The 26750-nt window shown below is 38.9% G+C and overlaps 1 protein-coding gene across 5 annotated transcripts in view; it reads right to left on the reverse strand.

Moving 5' to 3' along the window:
• Positions 1 to 13925: 13925 nt before the first annotated feature.
• TTC27 (tetratricopeptide repeat domain 27) overlaps positions 13926 to 26750 on the reverse strand; it is a 178198-nt gene continuing 165373 nt past the window's right edge. Inside the window, exons 17-20 of one of the 5 annotated variants that reach the window (XM_036873865.1) lie at positions 24073 to 24270; positions 22646 to 22757; positions 17633 to 17733; positions 13926 to 14165 (exon numbers count right to left, since the gene is read on the reverse strand). In XM_036873865.1, the coding sequence (XP_036729760.1) occupies positions 14043 to 14165; positions 17633 to 17733; positions 22646 to 22757; positions 24073 to 24270 (534 nt within the window). In that variant the 3' untranslated portion in view covers positions 13926 to 14042. Of the gene's footprint in view, positions 14166 to 17632; positions 17734 to 22636; positions 22758 to 24072; positions 24271 to 26750 lie in introns of all 5 variants that reach the window. The other 4 variants (XM_036873864.1, XM_036873869.1, XM_036873866.1 and 1 more) reach the window with 4 other exon arrangements.

A 26750-nucleotide genomic window follows, 5' to 3' on the forward strand; every position in this document is an offset into this window, starting at 1 on the left:
TTTCATTGATGCATACTATTCCATTGCATGGCTATCCCCCCATGGGTGTATGCCTTTTACTGTTGGTGGATATTTGGATTGCTTGCATTGGGAGGCTATTATGGATAATGCTGCTATAAACATTCTTGAATGAGAGTTTTGGTGCACGTGTGTATGCACTTGTATTGTGCATGTGCGTTCACCTAGGAGTAAACTTGTTGGATCCTAGCGTATGTACGTCTTCAGTTAGTAGATATTGCTCAACTGTTTTCCAGAATATTTGTATCAATTTATACTCTTATCAGCAGTGTTTAAGAGCACCTGTTACTCCACACCCTCACCAACACTAGGTATGCACAGTCATTTCAGTATTAGCCATTCTGTTGGGTATGTGGTCATCTCATTGTGACTTCAATTTGCATGTGATCACTGAGTCTGAGCATATTTCTGGAATTTATTGGCCATTTGGTTATCCTCATCTGTGAAATGCTCAGTTTTTTTAGTTGGGTTGGTTTTTTTCTTATTATGGTTTTTATTTATTTATTTTTAATATTCTGAGTACACATCCTTTCCAATTATATGTATTGCAAATATCTACTCCCACCTTTTAGCTTCGATTCCCCTTGTCATGTCTTTTGATGAACAGAAGCTCCTAATTTTAACGTAGTTCAATATATTTTTTTAAATGTGCTTTTTTGTTTCTCATTAACAAAATCTTTAGCTCCCCCAATGTCATGAAAATATTCTCCTATATTATCTTCTAGAAGCATTACTGTTTCACATTTAGGTCTACTCACTTACAGTTGATTTTTAATGTATGGTGTGAGGTAGGAGGGTCAAGAGTAACTTTTTTCTATATAGATATCTAAATACCTGGCACCATTTATTGAAAAGATTATCTTTTCTCCACTCTTTTGCAATGCCACCTTTGTCATAAATCAAGTGTCTGTATATGTATATTTCTGGACTCTATGTTCTGCTTCATTGGTCTGTTTGTCCTTGCACCAATATTCCACTGTCTTAATTACTGTTGCTTTATAATAAATCAATATCTGGTAGTGTAAGTCTTCAACTTCATTCTTCAAGATTGTTTTGGCATTCTCAGTGCTTGACTTTCCATATACATTTTAAAATTAAAATTTTATTTTCTACCAAAAAATCTATGGGAATTTTGATTAAGACTATTTTCAAATCTATAGATCAATTTGGGGAGAAACAACATCTTTACTATATTGAGTTTTCTAATTCATGAACATAGTATCTCCTACCATTTATTTAGTTAGGACTTTTAAAATTTCTCTGAAAATGTTTTAGCTTTCTGTTGAGGTATCTGCCATCTTTAAAAAGATTAATTCCTAAGTATTTGATTTTATGCTACTACAAATGGTATCATTTTTTCTTTTCAAAATCCCTGAAGGTTGTGTATATGTGTAAATTGAGAAGCTGAGTTTTAAATCTATATGGAAATTCTGAATTTGAGAATATTTTTCTCAATTCTGAAGAATTTTCATTTATAAACTCTTCAAATGCCTCTTTCCCATTCTCTTTAATATTCTTCTGAAATTTTGATTAGAAACATCCTTCTGGAAATCTGTCCTCCATGTGTCCTAAATTCTCTTTTATTTTTCTCCCTTCTGATATGAATGTGCTGCATTATGTCCAGAGCTATGCTTTTCTTCACGAATTCTCTTCAGCTCTGTCTAATCTGCCGTTTTAACTCAATGGTTCTCAAAAGAGAGTGATTTTATCCTTCAGGAGACACTTAGCAGTGTGTGGAAACATTTTTGGTTGTCACAACTGGGAGGGGCATGCTACTCGCATCTACAGGACAGATGCCAAAGATGCTAGTTAGCAACCTAAAATGCACAGGACAGCCCCCTACAAGAAAGAATTATCCAGCCCAAATGTTGAAAATGTCAGGTTGAGAAACCCTGGTTTAACCTATCTACTGAATTTCTAATTTCAATTATCATATTTTTCATTTCCCAAAGTTTAATATGGTTCTTCTTAAATCTTTCTGAAACTTTCTGATAGTCTTCTTTTCTAAGTTCAAAGTTGATTTCCCCTCTTATTTCTTTAAACATAAAAAAATGTACTTTTTCTATATTCTGTAATTCCGACATCTGTGGTCTTTCTCAATCTTATTCTGTTGCTGTTTCAACTGATTCTTACCCCTGGTGCATTTCTGATTATTTTTCTTCCAGTTTTACTGAGATATAATTGACATACAGCACTGTATAAGTTTAAGGTGTACAGCACAATGATTTGACTTACATACATCATGAAATGATTACCACAATAAGTTTAGTAAGCATCCATCATCTCATATAGATACAAAATTAAATAGAAAAAAACTTTTTCCTTGTGATAAGAACTTCTTGGATTTACTATCTTAACCACTTTCATATGTAACATATAGCAGTGTTAATTATATTTATCATTTTGTACATTACATCCCCAGTACTTATCTTTTTTTTTTTTTTTTTTTTGGCTGTGTTGGGTCTTCGTTGCTGCACGCGGGCTTTTCTCTAGTTGTGGCAAGTGGGGGCTACTCTTCATTGCGGTGCGCGGGCTTCTCATTGCAGTGGCTTCTCTTGTTGCGGAGCATGGGCTCTAGTTGTGCGGGCTTCAGTAGTTGTGGCACGTGGGCTCAGTAGTTGTGGCTCGCAGGCTCTAGAGCGCAGGCTCAGTAGTTGTGGCGCACGGGCTTAGTTGCTTTGCGGCATGTGGGATCTTCCTGGACCAGTGCTCAAACCTGAGTCCCCTGCATTGGCAGGTGGATTCTTAACCACTGTGCCACCAGGGAAGCCCCTAGTACTTATCTTATAACTGGAAGTTTGTACCTTTTGACTGGCTTCGTCCAGTTCCCCCTCCCCCTGCCACCCACCACTGGTAACCACAGTCTGATCTCCTTTTCTATAAGTTTGTTTGTTTTTGAAGTGTAATTGACCACAACACTGTTAATTCCTGTTACACAATGTAGTGATTCAGTATTTCTATACATTTCAAAATGATCACCATGATAGGTCTAGTTATGATATGTCACCAAAGATATTACATAGTTATTGACTACCTCCCCACTAATTTCACTTAGCATAATACCCTCTAAGTCCATCCATGAAATGGCAAGATTTCCTTTTTTTATGGCTGAGTCATATTCCATTGTATATTTATACCACATCTTCTTTATTCATTCATCTATTGATGGGCACTTAGGTTGCTTCCATATCTTGGTTATTGTAAAGAATGCTGCAATGAGCATAGGGGTGCACATATCTTTTCAAATTAGTGTTTTCATTTTCTTCAAGTACCAGGAGTGGAATTGCTGGATCATATGGTAGTTCTATTTCTGTTTTTTTGAGGAAACTCCATACTATTTTCCATAGTGGCTGCACCAATTTACATTCCCACCAACAGCGTACAAGGGTTCCCTTCTCGCCACACTGTCACCAACATGTGTTATTTGTGGTCTTTTGGATGATAGCCATTCTGACAGTTGTGAGGCGATATCTCACTGTGATTTTGATTTGCATTTCCGTGATTAGTATGTTGAGCATCTTTTCATGTACTTCTCTTCTCTCGAAAAATGTCTAGTCAGATCCTCTGCCCATTTTTTTGCTATAAATTTATTTATTATTTATTTTTGGCTGCATTGGGTCTTCGTTGCTGCATGTGGGCTTTCTCTAGTTGCAGTGAGCGGGGGCTACTCTTCGTTGCAGTGTGCGAGCTTCTCATTGCGGTAGTTTCTCTTGCTGCAGAGCATGGGCTCTAGGCATGCGGGCTTCAGTAGTTGTGGCACACGGGCTCTAGAGCACAGGCTCAGTAGTTGTGGTGCACGGGCTTAGTTGCTCCGAGGCATGTGGGATCTTCCTGGACCAGGGCTCGAACCCGTGTCCCCTGCACTGGCAGGCGGATTCGCCACCAGGGAAGTCCCCCTCTGCCCATTTTTATATTGGGATTTATTTTTATGTTGAATTATATGAGTTCTTTATATATTTTGGATACTAATCCCTTATTGGATATCATTTACATATTTGCATTTTAAATTTTTATTGTGAATACTTATTCCTTAGAACCTTATTGGAATAATGCATTGAGGTCTGTGTTCAAAATGCATTCCTCCAAAGAGGTTTATTTTATCAAATATCTGGTGGCACATCAATCTGGGTGGGCCAGATATAATTTTTGTCTTTAGGCCCACACAGGGAGTATGAATTCCAATATTGAGCAGCCTTGCTGTTAGGAATTATCAGAGAATTTTCAGAGAAGAGATTTTTCATTTTTTTTTTTCCCCTTAACCCAGAGCCAAGTCTGAGACAGATAAATATCCCATCAATGTCCCTCTATGGAGTGAGTTTTTGTTGTAACTGTTGTTACACTTTTCACAGAGGACGGTCCCGGATACAGAGGATCCCTGAGCCAATCTTCTTACTCAAATGGATCCTAGGTTTTGTCTCATGTCTCCAAGCATGCTCAGCCCATTAATACCTAAGTTTACCCCCCAGGAATTAGTGGATGCTTTCAGAGCACACAGGCCCTTTAGCATTTATTTACTTCTCTTGATTCATGCTTTATGACCACCAAGAATTTCCCTATTTCCCCACCAATTCAGCCATCCCTTTAAAAGAAATTTTTAAATAAATGTTTTATCCAGTATATTCAGTTCTTTTAAGTATGGGTTTCTCTGGATATCTAATCATATTGTTGGCAATTAACAATGATATTTATTTTACTATATTTTGTTCCAAATGTACATTACTTAATAGCTGTAGTAATTAATAATACTAGATAATTATTAATACTAGTAATACTAAATAATTATTCATAATAGAAGTAACAATACTTTATATATATATATATAGAGAGAGAGACCTTTAGCATTCAGTGCTTTTCTTTTCATTTAATCCTTACCATCAGTCTGTTACGAAGCAATACAGGAATTATTTTCATTTTCTAAAGCTTAATTATGTTCAGCAATCCCCAAACACAGGCAAGTATCAGAATCATCTTTGGAGCTTTAAAAAAACACATTTGCTCAGGCCTAGGGGATCTAAATCTCCTAGGTTTGAATCCAGGATTTTTTTGTTTCCTGTGTTTTGATTTTTGTAAAATTCTTTAGGTGGTTCTGATTCACAGCCCTGGTTAAAAATTCACCATGCTTAAAAAAATCCACTAGACTACTCACTGAACACAGCTAGGGCTTGAATCCAAGAATTCTAACTCTAATTAATTACTCCCCCCTCCCCTCTCTGAACTGATTTTGAAACTAATTAACGTACTGATGATGCTGGACTCAGACAGATGGAAATTAAAATGTCAGTTTTATTATTTTGATGTGTTATCACATTTGGGCCTCCCAATACTTCTCCTGAAGTTTAGTTCTTCGATTGATCCATAAAGGAAGAGTTTGGGACTACAGAGCAGATACATTCCTCAACCCAGAATTACTGCCCCATTAAGTAGACTAAGGAGAGGGGGGCTAACTCTCAGACAAGCCTGGGCCTTGACTTTTTGTGCTTCCATTGAGAGCAGGGGTGGGAAGAGAATGCGACCTCTCTTTTGGCAGGAAAGTGAGAAGGGGAATGGGGGAGGGAGGGAGTGAGGGGGAAGGAGAAGAGAGGAAGAGAGGGAGGGCCGAACTTGTCTAGTTCCTTAAGTCACTCCTGCACTGGAGTAAACGCAGAGTAGAGATGCTAAATTATTCCTCCTGTTCTTTTCCTTCCTAGCATGTGGAAGGAAATTCTGTTTCTTCTAAGGAAAATTAATGACTGGTGAATAGGTGTTCCTTTCAACACCTCCTATATCTGACACTATTTTCCCATCAGTGCCTCCCTTAAAACCAGTCAAGAGGGGCCTTTGCCTTGACCTTTCACTTTGACGGGTCCCTCTCTGTCCCTCTACAGACACCCCTCACTCATGGGACCAAGGGAAAGGGACATGCCCACCTAAAGCCTGTACTACCCCCACCTTCTAGGCCATGCTTAGGTAACTGAGACCCCAGAATCCCCTGCCCAGACACCCAAAGCCTGCATCACAGAGCTGTGCAGACCTCTTTCCAGGCCTATATTCCCAAGGGTAGAGTGGCCTCTGGTCTTGCACCCCTAGGTCTGAGGGGTAGCATTATAACTGTTTGTGGGGGGTATGACAGACCTGAGACGTGTGCTGGGGTATGCACACCTGTGCACAAGAGGTCCCAGAAGACTAGGGTGCACTGAAGGAGGGCCGACTATCCCTGCACCACCCTCTTCTGGTCTGGAATTCTGAGGTTTTGAATATTCTAAGTTAAAATATGACCTGCCATTGTAAGTCAACTATCATTCAATTTTTAAAAATGCCCTTCCAGAACTAATATTGTTAAAATGACCATACTACCTAAGGCAATCTACAGATTCAATACAATCCCTATCAAACTACCAGTGGCATTTTTCACAACTAGAACAAAAAATCTTAAAAAATTTGTATGGAAACACAAAAGACCCCAAATAGCCAAAATAATCTCGGGAAAGAAAAACAGAGTTGGAGGAATCACAATCCTTGGCTTCAGACAATACTACAAAGCTACAGTAACCAAAACAGTATAGTACTGGCACAAAAACAGACACAGAGATCAATGGAAGGGAACAGAAAGCCCGGAAATAAACCCACGCACTTATGGTCAATTAATCTACCACAAAGGAGGCAAGAATATACAATGGAGAAAAGGTAGTCTCTTCAATAAGTGGTGCTGGGAAAACTGGGCAGCTACATGTATAAGAATGAAATTAGAACATTCTCTTAACACTACATACAAAAATAAACTCAAAATGGATTAAAGACCTAAATGTAAGACCAGATACTATAAAGCTACTAAAGGAATACATAGGCAGAACACTCTCTGACATAACCTAGAGCAATATTTTTTTGGATCCATCTCCTACAGCAAAGGAAACAAAAGCAAAAATAAACAAATGGGACCTAGTTAAACTTAAAAGCTTTTGCACTGAAAAGGAAACAACTGACAAAACAAAAAAGACACCTACTGAATGGGAGAAGATATTTGCAAATGATATGACCAATAAGGGGTTAATATCCAACATATATAAACAGCCCATACAACTCAACATCAAAAAAACAAACAACCTGATTAAAAAATGGGCAGAAGAACTGAATAGACATTTTTCCAAACAGGACATGCAGATGGCCAACAGCTCATCAGATGTTGAGCACATGAAAAGATGCTCAACATCGCTAATCATCAGGGAAATGCAAATCAAAACCACAATGAGATATCACCTCACACCTGTCAGAATGGCTATCAGCAAAAAGAACACAAATAACAAATGTTGGTGAAGATGTGGAGAAAAGGGAACCCTTGTACACTGTTGGTGGGAATGTAAATTGGTGCAGCCACTGTGGAAAACAGTATGGAGCTTCCTCAAAAAACTAAAAATAGAGCTACCATGTGACCCAGCAATTCCACTCCTGGGTATATATCTGAAAAAAACAAAAACACTAATTTGAAAAGATACATGCACCCCAATGTTCATAGTAGCATTATTTATAGTAGCCAAGGTATGGAAACAAGCCAAGTGTCCATCAACAGATAAATGGATAAAGAAGACATGGTATATATATACAATGGTACACTACTCAGCCATAAAAAAGAACGAAATTTTGTCATTTGCAACAACATGGATGGACGTGGAGGGCATTATGCTAAGTGAAATAAGTCAGAGAAAGACAAATATTGTATGATATCCACTTATATGTGGAATCTAAAAAATACAATAAACTAGTGAATAAAACAAAAAAGAAGGAGACTCACAGATATATCAATAGAAAACAAACTGCTGGTGACCAGTGGGGAGACTGAAGTGGGGAGGGGCAATATAGGGGTAGGGAAAAAAAGGGGGTTTTTATGGGATTGTATGAAATCATGTGTGTGAAACATTTGGAAACTGTAAAGCACTATAGAATTTAAACAATCTTTCATTCAATAAAAATTTTTAATAATAAATAAAAAAAATTTTTAAATGCCCCTCCAAGTCAGTATGAAGGAATATTTGTCAAGATCAAAAAACAAATTTTATTTAATAGTTTCTTAGCTTGGTTTATAACTTCTAAATTATTTAGACATATGGTATGTGGGCCTCCATTTGTACTCTGGCTCAAAGCCCCACCATATTAAAGGCAGGCCTACTTCCATGTGCTTAATTATAAACTTAATTAATTAAAAAAATTTTTAAAGCCTATCTCTCTCTCTCTCTCTCTCAGATGTGTATGTGCACAGTCATAGGAAACAGTCTAGAAGAATATGCAGAAAAATGTTAATATAGTTATCTAGTATAGGGGTGGGATTTTGGGTGATTTAGTATTTTTCTTCTAGCTTATTGGTTAACTTTTTGACAATGAACGTGGAAGGAACACGTGTGTAATTTATTAAAGTAGGAAGGTGAACATTAATCAGGGCCTGCCTACCCACCCCCCCAAAATAAATAACCTTGTTTCCTACTGGTTATGCTCAAGGGCAGCGACTGCGCATATGAAGCACACTCTAGTTCTGCTACTGATACATATTTTTTTTGTGAAAAAGAACTGTTGGGGCATAAACAGGTTTTCTGGCCAGACGGCTGTAAAAATATCAAGACAGCTTTTATCAACCCTGGCACCAGACATCTTATAGGCCAAACTGATTTCAGTAAGTAGAGTGATAAAGGGCACACAGAAGACTGGAAACAATTCTGCAGCATTGTTTCTCAAGCTCTAGGGTCATGACCCCACAGGGATTACAGAAACTGGAGCCAAGTTGCTGGATGCCCCCATCCAGGGACTCCACCAGTCCCTGGGACCCAAAAGACCATCCACAATGCCCCTTTCTCTTGATCATAACAAGAACTAATTGTGCTCAGTTGCTCACAAAACACTTTGCACACATCATCTGATATGACCCCTATAGCAATTCTGTCTGGTCTGTAGGCTACTTGCATTTTATAGTTGAGAAAATTGAGACCCAAAGAGGTTCAGATGCTCAGGTGTGGTCACAGCTAGGAAGTGGTAAAGCTGGGACTTAAATCCAGGTCTTCTAACCCTGAGTTTATCCTAGGCAGTCAATTCCCCATTTCACCATTTGTTCTGCCTACTCTCCCTCATCACCGTTTCTCTTTCCTTTTCCTAGCACCAACCCAAGAAATCCTGATGATAGGAACTTGGTTTTGTTTCTCCTTCACTTTACAAAAATCTATCACAGTCTTTCCTTCTTCCCTTCCCCTATCCGCGCTTGTAGCCCAGAAACATGGAAAGTTTGCAATAGAATGAAAATGCTGAGAATCACGACACTTTGGCATCATGGTCCAGCAGCACTAAATGTCATTAAGCTCCCAATGGAGAACAGAAAAGGTTGTATCAACGCTTATTACCAAATGGTTTCTAAGACACTCTTATTTGTATTTCTATTAAACTTTTTTGCTTTCAAAGCACTTCTACATGCATCTTCCCAGTTGATCTTGTGATAACATCCCTGTCATATGGGTCACTGACAGTTTACAGAGAGGCTAAGGACTTCCTCAAGTTCCATGGTAATAGAGTCTTCGAGAAGCATTTCTCTGTCTGTGAGCAGCATTGTGTAATAATATCTGTATGCCTATAGATGCTCATGTTCATTTGAGCCCTCAGTCTGGAAAAAGTTGGCAATGCGTGGGTCAGCTCCTTAACAACATTAACATGATTTACCTCCCCCCACCCCTTTCTGGCAACACCACAAAAAGATTCAAAAATGGCTGATACTTACCGTTCAGAGGACCACTTTCATAATAGCAGCTTTCTGCCTCACAGTACTTGGCGGGAGTCCCTCTTCATAAATCACAATGTTGGCACAAGGCCAAGAGATGGTGTGGTTGACTCACAGGTCACTGTGTTTATAAGAAGTCAGAATAATAAAAAGGAAGGCAGATGTGACATCACTGGCAAGAGAAAAATTTTAGTGTTGTGCAAAGCGAACTAATTACAGCTAGCTCTGAATAGTGTGGGAGGAGTGAAGACCTTGTTGGACAAAGCCAATCCTGAAAAGGTCCACATAGAAAGTCCAACCACTCTACTAAGAGTTTGCAAATCTCCTCAAAATTGACATTAACTTGTTATTTATCCTAAAGTCAAAGGGAAAGACAAAATCTGCTCAAGTGAACTCTTTATGAACCACTTTATTAACCAGGGTGAAAGAGAAGGCACTTCATAATAAAGTAATGAGAACACACACACACAAATGCACACAAAATTGGTTTCTAAATTGGCTTTGCTGTGAGCTGCATATCCTGAGGAAAAAGTACCTCTTTGTCCACCAACCTACTGCAATTTTAAAAAATAAGAAAAGAAAAAATTTCAAGATAAGCTCAGCTTTTATAGTCCACTTGGTGAATACCTAATGCAGCTACAATTATTATTAGGCCTTGGTCTGTGAAAGACTCTCGAAGAGTTAAAAGCAAGCCAGCACTACCTTTAGCCCATAAAGGATTACTCTTTTATTAGTATAGTCTTGGGATTAGTGGAAATGTCTGTCTAATGAATGCAGCTACTATATTTGAGCACATGCCTGAATAAGCTGCTTGTTGACTGAAACCTATCTATTTATAAGCACTTCTGCACGTTGTGAAAAATCCATCTGTATCACCACAGCATGGCACCCACCATTTGAATAAAGGCTCTTTGCCATTTCACTATAGAGCCTGTTGAATGAACGGGCAGAAAGGAAGTGTGTTGCACCCGCTTAACAGGTTTTATTCCTCACTCTTGGCAAGTAGAGTTACCTTATCTAAACTGTTCTGAATGTTCTGTTCTGAATGTTATACAAACAGAAATAGGAAAAAAGAATACTTTTCATCAGACTCACCTAGGGTTTTAACCTAGTAGACTTACCATAATTTGGATAAATGGTCACAAATAGCCCAAACTTAGCCATACCTCTGCTTATGTCACAATCTTTGAATGTAGTCTGGAAAGTAGGTGAATTTACTACACATACTTGATACCATTTCTTTACATTTCTGCTTATGAAAGCACACTAATAGATGTCCAGCAGAAACAAGCACAGCATGAAGAGAATAGCCTTGATGCAACATTAAATAAGTCGAGGACTTCCCTCATGGTCCAGCGGTTAAGACTCTGCCTTCCAACGCAGGGAGTGCAGCTTCGATCCCTGGTCGGGGAGCTAAGATTCCACATGCCTCGGGGCCAAAAAACCAAAACATAAAACAGAAGCAATACTGTAACAAATTCAATAAAGACTTTAAAAATGGTCCACACACACACAAAAAAAATCTAAAAAAAAAAAATACAAAATTAAATAAGTCAATGCTTTCAATGTTTGGGGTCCTCATTACTGTACTGAGGCTCCATCAGAGGCAAGGCCAAGCTGTCCACCCCTACATGGGAACCTCAAAGTCCACTCTGCGATTCTGCAGTTCTGAACCTCACCACTCTACTCACGACCCCTCAACACACTCCCCATGACGCTGCTTCCCAGACTCAGTATCAACTCTCCAAGCTTCCCGAGTTTTGGGTTTGGGTGTAGGGAAGTGATTTCTTATTCCACTGGGGTTTATTTTAACTCCTTTGCAGTTAGGGTCCCCATTTACTATGCTGCTTCTTTGGAAAAAGGCCAACAAAGAATTTATTAAAATAAAGATCAAACAATCCTAAATAATCTTAACAGACCACAGGCCAATTGTTAACTGAGACCTCACAGAATTTCTCTCCTTGAAAAACTTTATAAACAATGAAAGGCAATCTTTCCAGGTATCCCATTGTTGGAAAGAGAAGACTGAAATCAGCTGACCATTGGAAGTTCTTTCTAGCCCCAACATAGCAAGTACAAAGAATGCAGGTTTCAGCAGTGTTCGAATTCCGGCTATTTCTCTTTCTGTAGTTTACTGGTGATGTCGCAAACCTACCTAGTACATAGTGAGAACTCAGTAAGTATTATTATTTATGCTGTGGGAACTAAACAAAGATTAAAGGATAACATCTTTATATTTTTCTAGTTGATAAAACAAAAAAGTAATTCTGAAAACCAATGTATTAATACTAAAAAAACAAAGTTGAAATCTATAAAAGATAAGGCATTTGGAAATAGCAAGTATATAAATCATAACATAGCAATACAAAGCACCAAAGACCCTATTGGAAATGATATACAACTGTTTAAACAGATACTCTGTTACTGACTCTGCAGCTGGGTGAAAGTGCTGTAAGAGATATTAAGAACTTGATAGGAGGTACTATTATCACAACACTCTCTACAGATGAAAAAATCAAGTACCAGAGTGTTAAGTATTAAGTGTTAGGAGGTGGTAGAGATGAGGTTTTGCTAAAACCCAAGTTTTTCCTACTTTACCATAGTACCTACCCCCGACATTTTCTTCAATTATGTTAAACATTCACTTAACATTCACTCGCCTAGTAAGACTATTAAACATAACTAATAGGTCTATATCTTTAAAAGAAGATATCTAATAGCTCTTTTGTGAGATCACCCCAAGAAAAAAGAGGTGTAGGGAAGCTTCCTGGAGACTTTGGTCCACTATAGCATTTGAAAATAGGACTGGAAGGTAATAATCCTTTTAGGACTTGGTTTGTGGCAGTTCACACTCACCAGTGCCTTTCTACTTTGAACCCTAAGGAAAACAAACTGAGAACTAAAAAATTCTAAAACCTGGAAATTATTCTTCAATCTTCTACTCGATTCCTGAAATCTTTACCCTTTTCAGTATTTATATGTTTTCTATTGGGGTTCACAGCTAGGTACCGATAAAGAGGTTTTAATCTTAAAACCTCGCTCCCTCCATCCAACCATCCACCCACCCACCTATTCCCCAATGGCTTCCATAAAAGATTCAAGTGGACATTTAATGTTAATTCATGCTACTACATCATTTTACTGGTCTTTCTCATAGTTACTGCGTCTCCTGTAAGAGAAACTGCTTTGAGACATACATCAACTTTTTTTTTTTTTAGGCTAGTATGATACTAGAAAAGAGAAGCAGGTGGTTAAGTAAAAGAAGCACTGCTAAGCATTCATAACCAAAATTCATTGATGAAAGTTCTTAAAAACTTTTTTTTAACGTTCAGAATACTTACATTTGTGGATTACATATTTTTAAATTTCCAAAGGCAGTAGAAACTCACAAAGCAGAAAGGGATAGAAATTATTCACATTTTATAAATAAGAACATGGAAAACAGCAAGGGTCAAATGACTTATGCATGGGACCCAATATTCAGCAACCCAAGCCAGGACTTCAAATTCCTTACTATGACTTTTGTAATAAGATTATTAAGCTCAGCTGCTGCCTTCAATATTTGTTTCCATAGACATTACTAAGAAAACATTTTACTTTGGCATTTTTGTAATGTGGCACCATTTATAGCTGTCTTCACTCATAATAACCTTATTAAATAACCATCTTTAGGGCTGGCAGTATACACAATGAGGGTCAGGCTGGTTACTAGTGGCTAATGGCTAAGTCAAAATTTGAGTTATGTCATTTTTTTCTTGCATTTTCCCTGATTTAGAAGTTAAACCATACCCACATTTCTAACTTAGCCAAGCCCGTATCTTTTGGACCCAAATACAAAATCTCAAGAAGTGTAAAGGTTTCCATCACCAAAAGTACTCTTTTATCACTTTTGGATAATACATCAGCCAACCTAATGATTCCACAAGCTTGTAGCGTGCGATTTCTTTTTTTCCTGTTTAGACTTTTTCCAAAGAATGATCTAATTCATTTTAGGCTGTGACAGAATAAACCCTATGCTAAAAAGAAAACTACATTTTTTTTGCTTTTTGTGCTGAAATACCTGAAGGATAATAAAAATAGTGAATTCAACTGTAATTAAGCCTAAAGAAAGAAGGAAGGAACATTTTATTTAATGTATTTCAGAAAGTTCAAACATTTGGAAAGATCACAAAAGCAAGAATGTTACCCATACAAGAGAAATTTATTAAAAAAATCAGTATCTTGTGGTTTAGATACACAGGTATAAGAGAAATTCCAGAAGGTGAAGCACCTTTTCCAGAAGCTGTTCCGAGGATGGTCAATACTGATTTCGAAATTGGTTGCTTAGGTCTTGAAGCTCTGTTACTAAGGTGTCCATTGCTGCTGTTTCATCAGCTAACTCCCTGGAAATTTCCCCACTTACCACATCTGTAAAAAGTTGCTGCAACATAAAGAACAAGGCAGAACTATCAAAACAATGAAAATCTCTTTAAAATAATATAGATACAGAGTACAGAATTAAAATTCCCTTTGCTTAATAATACATTATAGTAGCAATAGTAGTATTTGTTCTATTCTCCATCCTGAAATATACAAGCTGCAACAATTAAAGGATGAATCAAACAACATGCCTGAACTTGTAAATTCAAATCAGCTCTGCTCTTCAAAATGGTTACCTTGAATATTGATTATATTATTCATTTCAATGCCATAAGATGGCTTTTGGATAAAGAGACATCATTCATCCAAACAAAACAAATCTATTCTTTGTGCATACAAGCAAAACAAATGTATTTTATATTCAAGTTCATATAAATCATACTTTTATGCTAATTATTTGAAAATTAATATGGCTTAGGACTCAGAGGCCACAAAGATCATCAAACTTTGGTGACAGCAAAAAAGCCCAGCAAAATAAAGGTACCCCCCTTCGGTAAAAGGAATTGCCTTGGGAGGAATATTGCAACATACTCCAATAATGCCACCATGGAACATTCTGGAATGCCTCTCTAGGAGCTGCCTGCTGAGCCGGTACAGGCACCCAAGAAAATCAGCTTCAGGATTTTATGACTGTGTGTGTGTGTGTGTGTGTGTGTGTGTGTGTGTGTGTGTGTGTGCGCGCGCGCGCACATGTGTTTTAATCAGAAATGTAATTTGCTCAGCTTACCATAAATCTTTTTCATCACAACTGACTAGATGATTTGTTTACAAAACTCAAATTTACCATTACAATATAACTATTTACTACCACCATAGATGACAGCAATTGTTCTGACAGCTATTTTAAAAAGGGAATCCTGAAGATGTTCTGAGTGACGGCATCATCACTACAATGAGCTCAGAGTTTCTCACAGTGATTTATGGAGCAAAGAACATTCACTTGAATGCAGAACTTCAAAAATGTTTTGCAAAGCTTTGCCACATTACTGTGTAGTTACACCTTGTACAGCATTTCACAACAGATTGACGTACCAACCACTGCAATGTGATCAGTAGAGAAAACACCTTTGAGGAAAGTAACCTGGACTCACATAGCATATTTGTTTTTACTAAGAATTACAGTGCTTGCAAATGATCATAAATCTGCACCACTGGGACTTCCCTGGTGGCGCAGTGGTTAAGAATCCACCTGCCAATGAAGGGGACACAGGTTTGATCCCTGGTCTGGGAAGATCCCACATGCCACGGAGCAGTTAAGCCCATGAGCCACAACTACTGAGCCTGTGCTCTAGGGTCCGCGAGCCACAACTACTGAAGCCCGCGTGCCTAGAGCCCGTGCTCCGCAATGAGAAGCCTGTGCACCGCAATGAAGAGTAGCCCCCGCTCGCCACAACTAGAGAAAGCCCACACACGGCAACAAAGACCCAATGCAGCCAAAAATAAATAAATTAATTAAAAAAAAAACTGCATCACTTCCCTATAAAGTAAGGAGAAAGCAGAGAGAAACTGAGGCTTAGAAAGAATGAATAATTTGCTGAGGATCCCATGGAGTGTAAGTGGGAACTCTGTTCTGTCTTCAGGCTCTCCAGCGTTTTCACCAACTGCCCTCACGACCCCCTGCAGCCAATCTGTACAAGGACAGGGTGCTGAGGGCCGAGGAGTTACTGTGTCCTGGCCAAGCATGGACTTGATGACTTTAGGTGAATCTCTAGGTTCTACCCAGGAGTTTAATTCCATGAAGTCCCAGGCCTGGCAAGAAAAGACCAGAGATTCATGCAAACCAAGCCTGCTATCTAACACAGTTATCGTCATTCATTTTCACTTTTTAAAGTGTTCTGAAAAAGTGTTCTTTTGGAAGGCAATTCTGTTTAGCAAACCCAATTTGTTGAAAAAGTAGAAAAGGCATATGATTTACTACAAAATCAGAGACTCCCAAATATATGCAAAAAGGTGCTTTCAAAGGAGATGTTGGGAAGCAATTTTTCCCACTTTTGGATAATCCAGTTGCAATCTAATGAGAACAAAATCTAAATACAGATGATGTTCTGAGGTCTCATTTTCAATGTTTGGAATTCCACAATATGAATGGATGAGTAGTACAGACAAGACTATTTAAGTCATATAAGTACAGGTTTATGTAAAATTAATACATTATAAGAAAAAGCTTTGCACAGAATAGGGAAATCTGTAGAGTATACATCCTGAAGAAATAAACAATCATGGGTAGGTTAGTGATCTCACCAAAACCAGGAAAATTAGCTCCCAATTTGGGAAGGAGAGTCACAGAAAAAGTTTGCTACCTTGACTTTCTTTGAGAGAGCTCTTGCAGTTTTCTGAGAGACTCATAATCTGAAGTTGTTTGAAGTTTCCTGTTGGGAGGAAATACAGTTTCCCCAGGTAGATTACAGAAACCTGGTTCCAGCATGCAGACTAATAAGGACAGAAAAGTGAGTTAATAATCTAAAGAGGCAAACACGATGCTCTGATCTGAAAAGATCAAGCAATTAATAAAAAGCATAGTCTGCAAAGGTTTTAACACGTGACCAGAAGTGACCTTCATATGCCATGGACTTGCTCTCAGAAGTGAAGTAAAATTAGTTTGCAACCCAGGATTAAATAGTGAAGGCAAAGAAAGATTAGAAAAAAAAGTGCTAAAGTGTGTTAGAAGTTATATTCCTTTAAATTTTGTTCCTGAGGTATACTCCAAACCTGGCTGCATGTTAGAATTACCTGGAAAGTTTAACACAAATTTCCCAGGCTCTGTGCCAGACCCGATCTGTCACAGGTAGAGATGTGGAGTCCAATCTTCAAAAAACCTCCCTCCATAATTCTCGGGTGTCCCCATCCTAGCACTGGTTCATAGGTTGGTATTTGTAAACTGATAGCGTATGTTTTAGTTGTCAAACCTGAGTCAACCTATCTACCTTAATATCTGTGTCAAATCCATATATCACCTACTTAATATTTGTCACTAAATCAATTTTTTATTTAAATAAAAGTATTTTAAAGGAAACATTAGAACACTACTGTAAGTAGAAAATAAGCAATACTATTCATGAAACTGTAGGTTTGATATGCTAGTTATACTTTTTCTAACATGCACTGAAATAAATACATATTAAAATAAAATATTTACCCAAGTGCTACTAGTAGTATATATGCCACACTTTGGGAAAAAGTGATAATAAGTAGTAGAGCAGTGTTTTAATTTGACTTAAAGAAAGCATCCAGAGCTGGACTATAAATATTAATTTCAAAGACTCCTAAGTTACCCATGTGTAGGGTGGTTTAGCCACTGGGTCAATGATCTCCTCATCAGTACAACTAATCACCTGCGGGCTGATGTCTAAAATATAACATGGGCCTAAAATTATCCTTCATGTAAAAGAAGACTTAAAAGCAGCTGGCTGATACCAAAGACCTTTTATTTTCTATGATAATTCTAATTAATTCACATTTCACTCTCACCTTTGCTTTAGATAACAAGCCCCGTAAATTGAGTCGAACTGAAGAAAGCACTTGTACAGCCTCTTGGGGACTGGATTTGTTTTTACTGCATTTTATAGCCACTGGAAGATAAATATGGGGAAAACATCCATTAAAAATTGATAATGATAATTTGTAAGTACAAAAACCAATTAGTTAATTAGGATTTTATAGTAACAGACTATAGAAATATTTCTACATGACAAGTTTTATTTTGGTGAAAGGAAAATAAGTTATATGCATAATTTTTCCTTTTATCCCTTAAGAAGGATAGCTTATTGCTAAAAGGAAAATTTTGAGGAAAATGAGGGATATTTGGTGAGTTTCAGACTGTTGGGAATGGACCGTGAAAACATACACGCACGTGCACACACACGAGCACGGAGTAATGAAATTAGGCAGAGACAAGATCTAACTGAACACAAGGTGCCCACAAAGAACAAAAACATATGCAGCTCATCTTAATGTGGCTTCTCACAGTACTGAGTCCCTAATGGGGAACCACAATTGCCGATGACACCAGCCCAAAGAAGTGACATGCCAGATATTTACAGCTCAATTCTTACTGCATTTTCGTACTCAGAGTTTACATCACCATTCTGGAAGAAGTGATGCCAACAACCTAGGTGCCTGCATTTAGGGAACGTGACCACGACCAGGCTCTGGGGTCACTGAGCCATGCTTGGTATCCATTAGCAAGAAGTGGGGGAGAGGACAGTCACTCATTCCCGATACCTCTACCTCCAGCATTCTGGGGAGCCCATTTTCCTAAAACTTGAAATTATCAAGAGCGTGTAACCCTTCCTAGCACAGGGCCTGCCTATTAATGCTTTTTAAGAACAAGTGGAGAGGGCTTCCCCGGTGGCACAGTGGTTAAGAATCCGCCTGCCAATGCAGGGAACACAGGTTCGAGCCCTGGTCCGGGAGGATACCACATGCTGCAGAGCAACTAAGCCCATGCGCCACAACTACTGAGCCTGCGCTCTAGAGCCCGCATGCCACAACTACTGAAGCCCACATGCCTAGAGCCCATGCTCTGCAGCAAGAGAAGCCACTGCAATGAGAAGCCTGCGCATCACAACGAAGAGTAGCCCCCGCTCAACCCAACTAAAGTCCGCACGCGGCAACGAAGACCCAACGCAGCCAAATTAATTAATTAAAAAAAAAAAAGAACAAGTGAAGAGCTTTGTAAAAATATAATGCCTCTATACCCTGAGAAAACCATAATTCATAAAGAGTCATATACCACAATGTTCACTGCAGCTCTATTTACAATAGCCAGGACATGGAAACAACCTAAGTGTCCATCAACAGATGAATGAATAAAGAAGATGTGGCACATATATACAATGGAATATTACTCAGCGATAAAAAGAAACGAAATTGAGTTATTTGTAGTGAGGTGGATGGACCTAGAGTCTGTCATACAGAGTGAAGTCAGAAAGAGAAAAACAAATACCGTAGACTAACACATATATATGGAATCTAAAAAAAGATGGTTGTGATGAACCTAGGAGCAGGACAGGAATAAAGATGCAGATGTAGAGAATGGACTTGAGGACACGGGGTGGGGAGGGGAAGCTGGGACGAAGTGAGAGAGTAGCATTGACATATACACACTACCAAATACAAAATAGATAGCTAGTGGGAAGCAGCCGCATAGCACAGGGAGATCAGCTCGGTGCTTTGTGACCACTTAGAGGGGTGGGATAGGGAGAATGGGAAGAAGACGCAAGAGGGAGGAGATACGGGGACATATGTATATGTATAACTGATTCACTTTGTTATACAGCAGATACTAACACACCATTGTAAAGCAATTATACTCCAATAAAGATGTTAAAAAAAATTTTTTTAAGTACACACACACACATATATATATATATATGAATGTGTATATATTAAAAAAAAGAAGGTAAATGCCTAATGAGCAGAGGGGCAAAATAAAATGTTGCTGAATTAAGAAAGAAAAAAAATAAAACATACACAAAATGAGAAATTCTAAAAGAATGAAACTAACTTGGAATAAATAATATTTAATGTCTTGCTAAAAATATATATATATAAAATGCCTCGTATTTCTCCACTGATTTGTTCTTGTTTTTGTTCCTCTAAATTATGCTCACTACAAACAGATCAATAATCAGATCCTATTTTAAAACTACACTAAACAGTGCAACAACGGAAGTTTACTTAGTACCCTGTATCTCAGAACAGGGATGGAAAACAGATTTCTTTCTGTATGCAAACTCTCACCAATTGGTGGAGGTTGCTTGTGCCTGGCAAAATAGTTTGGCCATTCATTAACACCTTCCATGGCTGGTGAGAACTATGCTTGACATTCCTATTCCAAAATAATAATCAGACTTTGAAAGGATGCATGGTAATCAACAACGTTACACTCATTTTCAAAGGGTACTGTTAACATGGAGATGGTGAGGATTATGATGTCTGTCCCATAATAGAGGAAGGTTGTAACTGCTATTACTGAGGTACTTGGGCTATTTAGTACCTAGTAACATATCAAAAACAGCTGTGATTCTGTTTTCAATCCTTCATTGTCATTTTGAGAAAAACAAAAAAGCAAAAAGACAAACACGAGCTCCATTAGTCCCCTTCCTCAATCCCATTTCCAAAAGGCGTTAGAGATGGGGAGACAGAGAGAGAGAGAGAGACAGAGACAGAGACAGAGACAGAGAGAGAGAGAGAGACAGGGAGAGAGAAAGAAATAACCTGCTGTTTCAAATCATCAGGAAATCCAAGACAGCTGTGCTTCCTCCAGGCGGACTGTAGTTAAAATGCGTAACTATTATTTTAGAAGTTCCTGGATGGCAAAGAAGGAACGAACTTTTGTCCACCCTTTCCCAGAAGACAGAACAGCAGAGACTGTAAATGAACACCCTCCAGACAGAACAATGGGTACATGATGACAAGGCTATTATGGAAGGGTCTCCAACGCTCCGTGGAGACCACAATGTCTTACACCGAGCTTTCTGAAGCACATGGCTACTCTTAAAAATAGCAACCCAGAAGGGAATAAATCATGTGGAGATTTTTTTTAATGTTATATTTCCTTTTCCAGAATTGGGTGAGGTGGAGAACAGTGATGGGGAGAAAGATAAAAAAGAACAGAAATAACAGAGAAACTCAGCTCATTCTTCCATGGAGCACTGGTATACAAAAGCAACATAGAAAAGGTTAAGATTTATCTCCATAAATCTAAAATATCACGAGAAAAGAAAGCTGAGCATCCACTCAAGTATGCTTAAAATGTTGTAGGAGCACGAACACATCATTCACTAAGTCAAAGGGAAACTTAAAAGAACAGACACTTGTTTTTCTCTAAGTATTGCCTGGATGAAAAAACAAAAAAAGGTACCAAAAATAGTTCACAATCAACTTTAAGATGCAAAATGAAGATTTTTCCTAGAGTACTTCTTTAACCTGCATATTTATATTTGACAGGTTTAACATTATCACTTAGTGATTACAGAAAATATCTTGGCTTTGACTGTTATAGAGCCTGCTGTTCACCGAAATGGTTAGGGTTGGCAAGCTGAAGTAGCTCAGATAAATTCTTCAGAGAAAATTGCACCCTGTTATAACTGCTTAGCATGGGTTTCCTCAAATACAGTACCATATCCACAAAGGCCAAAGGGATAACGAACGAGCTCCATCTGAGCCCACCCACCAGGAGGCCAGCACAAGCTACATAAATTCTAGCCACCCTAGACCATCCTTCCACTGGTCTATCGGCAATTACCTCAACCTTTTGGATATTTATATCCTTTTGTCAATGATAAGTAGAATTATTAACTACTAAGCCCATTTCTAAATTGTTTGAATGTTCTATGACTTCTTTCAAGGCAAAGTTAAACTTAATTCTTGTTCATTTTTTTCTTTTTAGTTTTGAGTCCCTTATCATACAGCTCAGATCCTCTACCACAGAAGGAACAGGGTTGGGGTGAGGAGGTAAGGGATTAACATTTAAACCATGTGTAAGATACTGGTAAGTGTTTAAATATGTTTTTACTTATTTTTTGTAACAACCATAGGTAGATATTATCCCCATTTTCCCCATGAGGGAACTAAGAGTCAGAGAAGCTAAGTAATGGTGACCCCAAGTCACCTAGTTAGTATGTGGTAGAGCTGGTCCTGGAACTTGGGCCTCCCTGAGTCCAAAGTTCTGCCCTTTTTATTGTCCCTTGTTGGCTACCTATTTGCTGCAACTATTAGTTGCAGAAGTTAGAGGAGGACTTTAGGATAGGTTCACAATCCTTGTGATTCAGTTCTTGACAGTGTGGCTTCATTATTTTATTTGAATTGCATTCCCAGGGCATCACATGCCTATATTCAAACATAAATATAAAAGTGCATTATTACCTTTAACTAGTATATTTTTCATTAATGCAAATAATTAAAGGCGGCCTTTACCTGGAATAGCTTTCCCCAACTGGCCTACAATTTTATATGTAAGGTTTTCCCTCCCCTCAAATATCACCCACTAAATTTCCCAAAGTTATGGATTATATTTTTAATTTCCTTTGTATATGCCATAGCTCTTACGTATATTGCTATGCACTCCAGAAATCTATGTATTTTTATGAATAAATATTTTCATTTATAAAAGAAGAACATGAGTCAGGAAAAGTTAATATTTTCTTACTACTACATCATCAATGCAGGAGAAGGTTACTTCTGTGTGAAGTGAAGATTAAATACAGTTGTAAAAGTATTTCCTATCTCTAAAGTTTCTACCATCTGTCACTTATTCAAACACTATTTAAGCCTCTAGCCTATTTCTTCTTATTGCTCCAGGGTGCCTACTACATAATAGTTGGTCTGTAAATGTTTGCTGAATTAACTACAACAATTTTAATATAACGAAATAACCTGAAATTATTTGTAATGGAAATTTGCTTTTGACTAATACTTTTTCTTATCAGTAAAAATACATTAAAATATGCCATGGATATCAAACATTACATCAAATACCATGTGCGAGTCCTAAGGCTCTCTGAACCACTTCCTTAAATGATGTAATATCTTTCTCCCAACAACTGGACTGTGTGTCACACTTGTATGCCTTAGAGAGATACTGGAACGCCTGAGGAAAGAAAAAGAACAACTTTCAGAATAACAAGTAGAATTCACATTTCAAACTCAGCTTCCTGGAAGTCATATAGAACTAATTCCAACTGAAAAACCAGCCTCTGTTGTTATGTAGCACAGTTTCTATGATTCTCATCGAAGAAGGGGTACAGATGCACATCCAACAGCAATGAGCAATTAAAAGAAATCAACTGGATGTGTCTGGATAGAGACACTTCCCTCCAAACAGAAAAATAAAAATGCTTGGTTTGGAAATCTATAAGAAGTATACACATTTCCCTAGCATTTGTAGCCATCAGCTTAAGAGACCAGTTTAGAGAATGAGGTGTGAACTTGGTGAAAACTACTGAATTACTGGTAGGTGTGTAAACTCACAGATGCTTAAAACACTCTCTTTCACAACCCCACCCTTGTGGATTCTTGAGGGAGAAGTCACAGATCAGAGAATTCAGAGTACCCTTAATTCTGCACATAAAGAGAGGACATAATTCAAGACAAAATGGAAGGACGGAAAGCAGGAGTGTGTGCATGCCTGCGTGTGAGTATGTGTTCTCTGGGCTGACAGGGCTTTGGCGGAAGCCAGCTGGGTGGACTGAGGGAGGAGAGAACGGCTAAGAATCCCACAGATTAGCTGTACTGTGGCGAATTCCAAACTTACACAAGAAGTACATTTGATTTGTTGTGGATGTTTTGAAAAGAGCACAAAATATTTAGTATTCCAACCCTGGAAACTCTGGAGGTGCATCTACATTCTAAGATAAGAAGCTAAAGGCATAACTTGAATCTAACTGGTGTTCTACTGCACTTGTGAGAAAGGGGCAGGGTAACCTTTGTAAAATATTTTATGTTTAGACTTTAAAAGCTCCTCTCTGATATTCTTATCTAGCCCCTTTTTCTTTCTCCTTTTCATAGTCTCCATCTCGGATTTAAACACTCCTTTGTCCTTGTACCGTCTACCTTAGTCTTCAGCAAGGAGCCTGCAGAAAGGGGTGTGGAGTAAATAACAAGAACCAGCTGTTCGCTGCAGCTCTGGAGGGAGAGCAGGTTAAGACAGACCCTTTTGCAGGAAACAGAGAACAATTATTTAAGAAAAATTCATGGAAAGGAAAAAGATGAATACTTACAAATCTTAACCTGTCCACAATTCAGGGTGCTTACGTTAAGGACTCTGAATCACACCTGAAAACTTGGGCACATTAATCTTGTCTTTCAAATTATCACAGTCTTCCTCCAACCATCAAAAAAGCAGATCCACTACACATATGTTCAAACAGAAGGCAAGAGCCCCGGAAAACTGAGGCAGGACTCACCTTTTCATTTTCATCAGGCTTGTCACTCTGCCCATTTCCACACACTTGGGCATACAGCCTCCAGATTTCTCCGTCGTTCGTCACTCTTGAAGTTACTCTGCCAAACAGCTCCTGCAGCTTTCCTCTGAGCCCAGGTGCAACATCTCCACTACCATCAGCCATCCCATCCATCACTGCCCTGACCAGAATTGTAAGGACCTTAAAAGATGCACAGGAGAAACTGGGAAGCTAGAAACAACCAAACAATAACTAAAAACAAAGAGCTACCCTCACCATCAACGATGATGACAGTGAAAAACCTTGTTAGGCCTGTAAGAATATCACCCGTCACTTTTGAAAAATAAAATACAAGACGAGCCATCCCGAACCACTGTCTGGAATCGCAGGCCGACTACCTCTCCTGGTGTCGCTTTTCAGGCTCCTTGGAGGGCTCTGCTTCCACAGGGCCCTATGCTCTGTGCACCTCTCTTCACACTCTGAGGGCTCTCTCTGAATGATCTGCTCCACACCTGTAGCTGCAAATACACTATGACCAAGTCTACCCGATACTGTCAGCGCAGCTCCAGCCCGACTCCTCTCTGGAGCCCCAGGATTGTGCACCTCCGTATCGACCAGCCATGTCCCATCAACATCTCATGCTCCATTGATCCCAGAGGGAAACCTAGATCCCAGATCCCTCTTCCTCCTGCAGTCTCAGAGCCAGTGACCTGAGCGCCAACCTAGAATCTCTTCTCTCCCGGCTGGGCCACATGTAACCAATTTGATTCAACATTCCTAATGAGTCCTAAATCCAGCTTCTCCTCCTTTAGGTTGGGCCTCACTATTCCCACCTGGACTGCAGTGATAACACTCTAATTCTGCTAAAAGAGGTCCTGGCCCTTCCTAATTGTTGCATAATAAACTGCTAGTGCATTTGCCTTAGGTATGCAGGGTACCCACAAAGTAGCTCTTGACCTGCCAACTACCCCAGGTCCGCTCACCATTTGCAATTTCGTGGCCATCTCATGTTCATTAGTCAGATGCCTTGAATGCTGATAGATGAATTAAGGTGACCCCACCGTGGGTTACACTGTTATGACAAGCTACATCTGTCACATCTGTGTTAGGCTGTGTATCTCAAGGCTTCCTGGAAGCACAGAAAGTGCATCCTCCATCATCCACTCTTGTGACAGGAGACCAGCAGAGACACATGGATCCACCTAAAGAAGCAGCTCGAGGAGAGTGCCCTCAGACCCTGCTGCTGCTCAGTGCAGCCCCTGGACTGACAGCACTGGCATCACCCGGGAGCTTGCTGTAAATGCGGAATCCTGGATGCAGAAGCCGCTCCATCTCAGCTGAGATTCTGCATTTCTAACGAGCTCCCAGGTGATGCTGATGTCGATGGTCCACAGATCACACTTTGAGTGGCAAGGTTCCAAGAGACAGGGTGCCACGTCTTTATTCTTCCTCTGAACTTCAGGGAGAGGACCACATTTCATCATCTTGTGTCCCCAGTATCTAACACCATGCCTGGCACACAGCTCTGATGCAATAAATACTTGTGCCTGAAAGAAAGACTGAATGAACACACCTCTTTCAGAAAGCTTTGCTAAGAGAAATGCAACCAGTGTGACACCTTGCTCTATCTCCCCATAGAGCACTCTGATCCAGGCATGAGATGCATCCAAGGAATCAAGGCTCCTCTGGCCCATGAACACTGTTAGGAATGTGAGCTCAGACTTATGGTCCTAATTATATACAGGGATAAAAGTGGACAGGAGAACACTCAATTGTGCTTTTTTCTTTTTTGATGGACAAGGTAAATTATCTCTGCCTATAAATTCACATTACAATCCAACATGTACAGTTTTAAATCTGAAAGTAATGAAATAGATATTACAATTCCACTCATGGTTTTAAATATGAAAGTCACAATGCAGGAGAAATGGTATGAATGTGCACTACCTGTTTCGAGTAATCATTCTGTAAACGTTTCAAGGATTAACATACTTCGAAAGAGATGGTCTATTGAAATAGTTACTAACATGGACAAATGAAGCATACTAAATTAGTAAAATTCTTTGTTTTTTCTGGGATATCACAGTTGGCCCAACATCTTATCCCCTCATTTTAGCCACAATGGGTAGCCAAGGGGGAAGAGAAATCTTTTGGCCTTCTTGCCAATAAAAATGGAGAGCTACAGTACTGGTGTTTCAGAGGGGGAAAGTTGGTGAAGCAGGGTGTGTGTGTGTATTTGCGGGTGCACAGAGGGAACTGCAAAAGGGTAAGGAGGTAGATAGAGTGCCTCTGTGTTGGGGTTAGGGGGCAGATACCAAACACCTCTACCCAATTCATATGCAGATACCATAAGTAGAGAGACCCTGAATATAAGGGGAGGCAATAACAAATTTGTTTTTTACTCTTTATTTGATGTAAAATGGTTAAATAGCTGGATCTGGGCCTTAGAAGAGAGTTCTATATGGAGGAATACATAATAGAAGTCATTCATGGCCACGGCAGATATTGCCTAGAGAGACTGTGTTGGGTAAGAATCAGACCAAGGATAGAGTCTTAAGGAACACAACATTTAAAAGGAGGATAGATGAACAGAGGTCTATGCACAAAGGAAAGGTGGCAGAAAGCGATGTCATGGAAACCAGGGAAGGAGAAAGTAACAAGGAGAGGACGTCTACAGAAGA

The sequence above is a fragment of the Balaenoptera musculus genome, chromosome 13 (assembly GCF_009873245.2).
Source record: "Balaenoptera musculus isolate JJ_BM4_2016_0621 chromosome 13, mBalMus1.pri.v3, whole genome shotgun sequence".
Classification (NCBI taxonomy): Eukaryota; Metazoa; Chordata; class Mammalia; order Artiodactyla; family Balaenopteridae; genus Balaenoptera; species Balaenoptera musculus.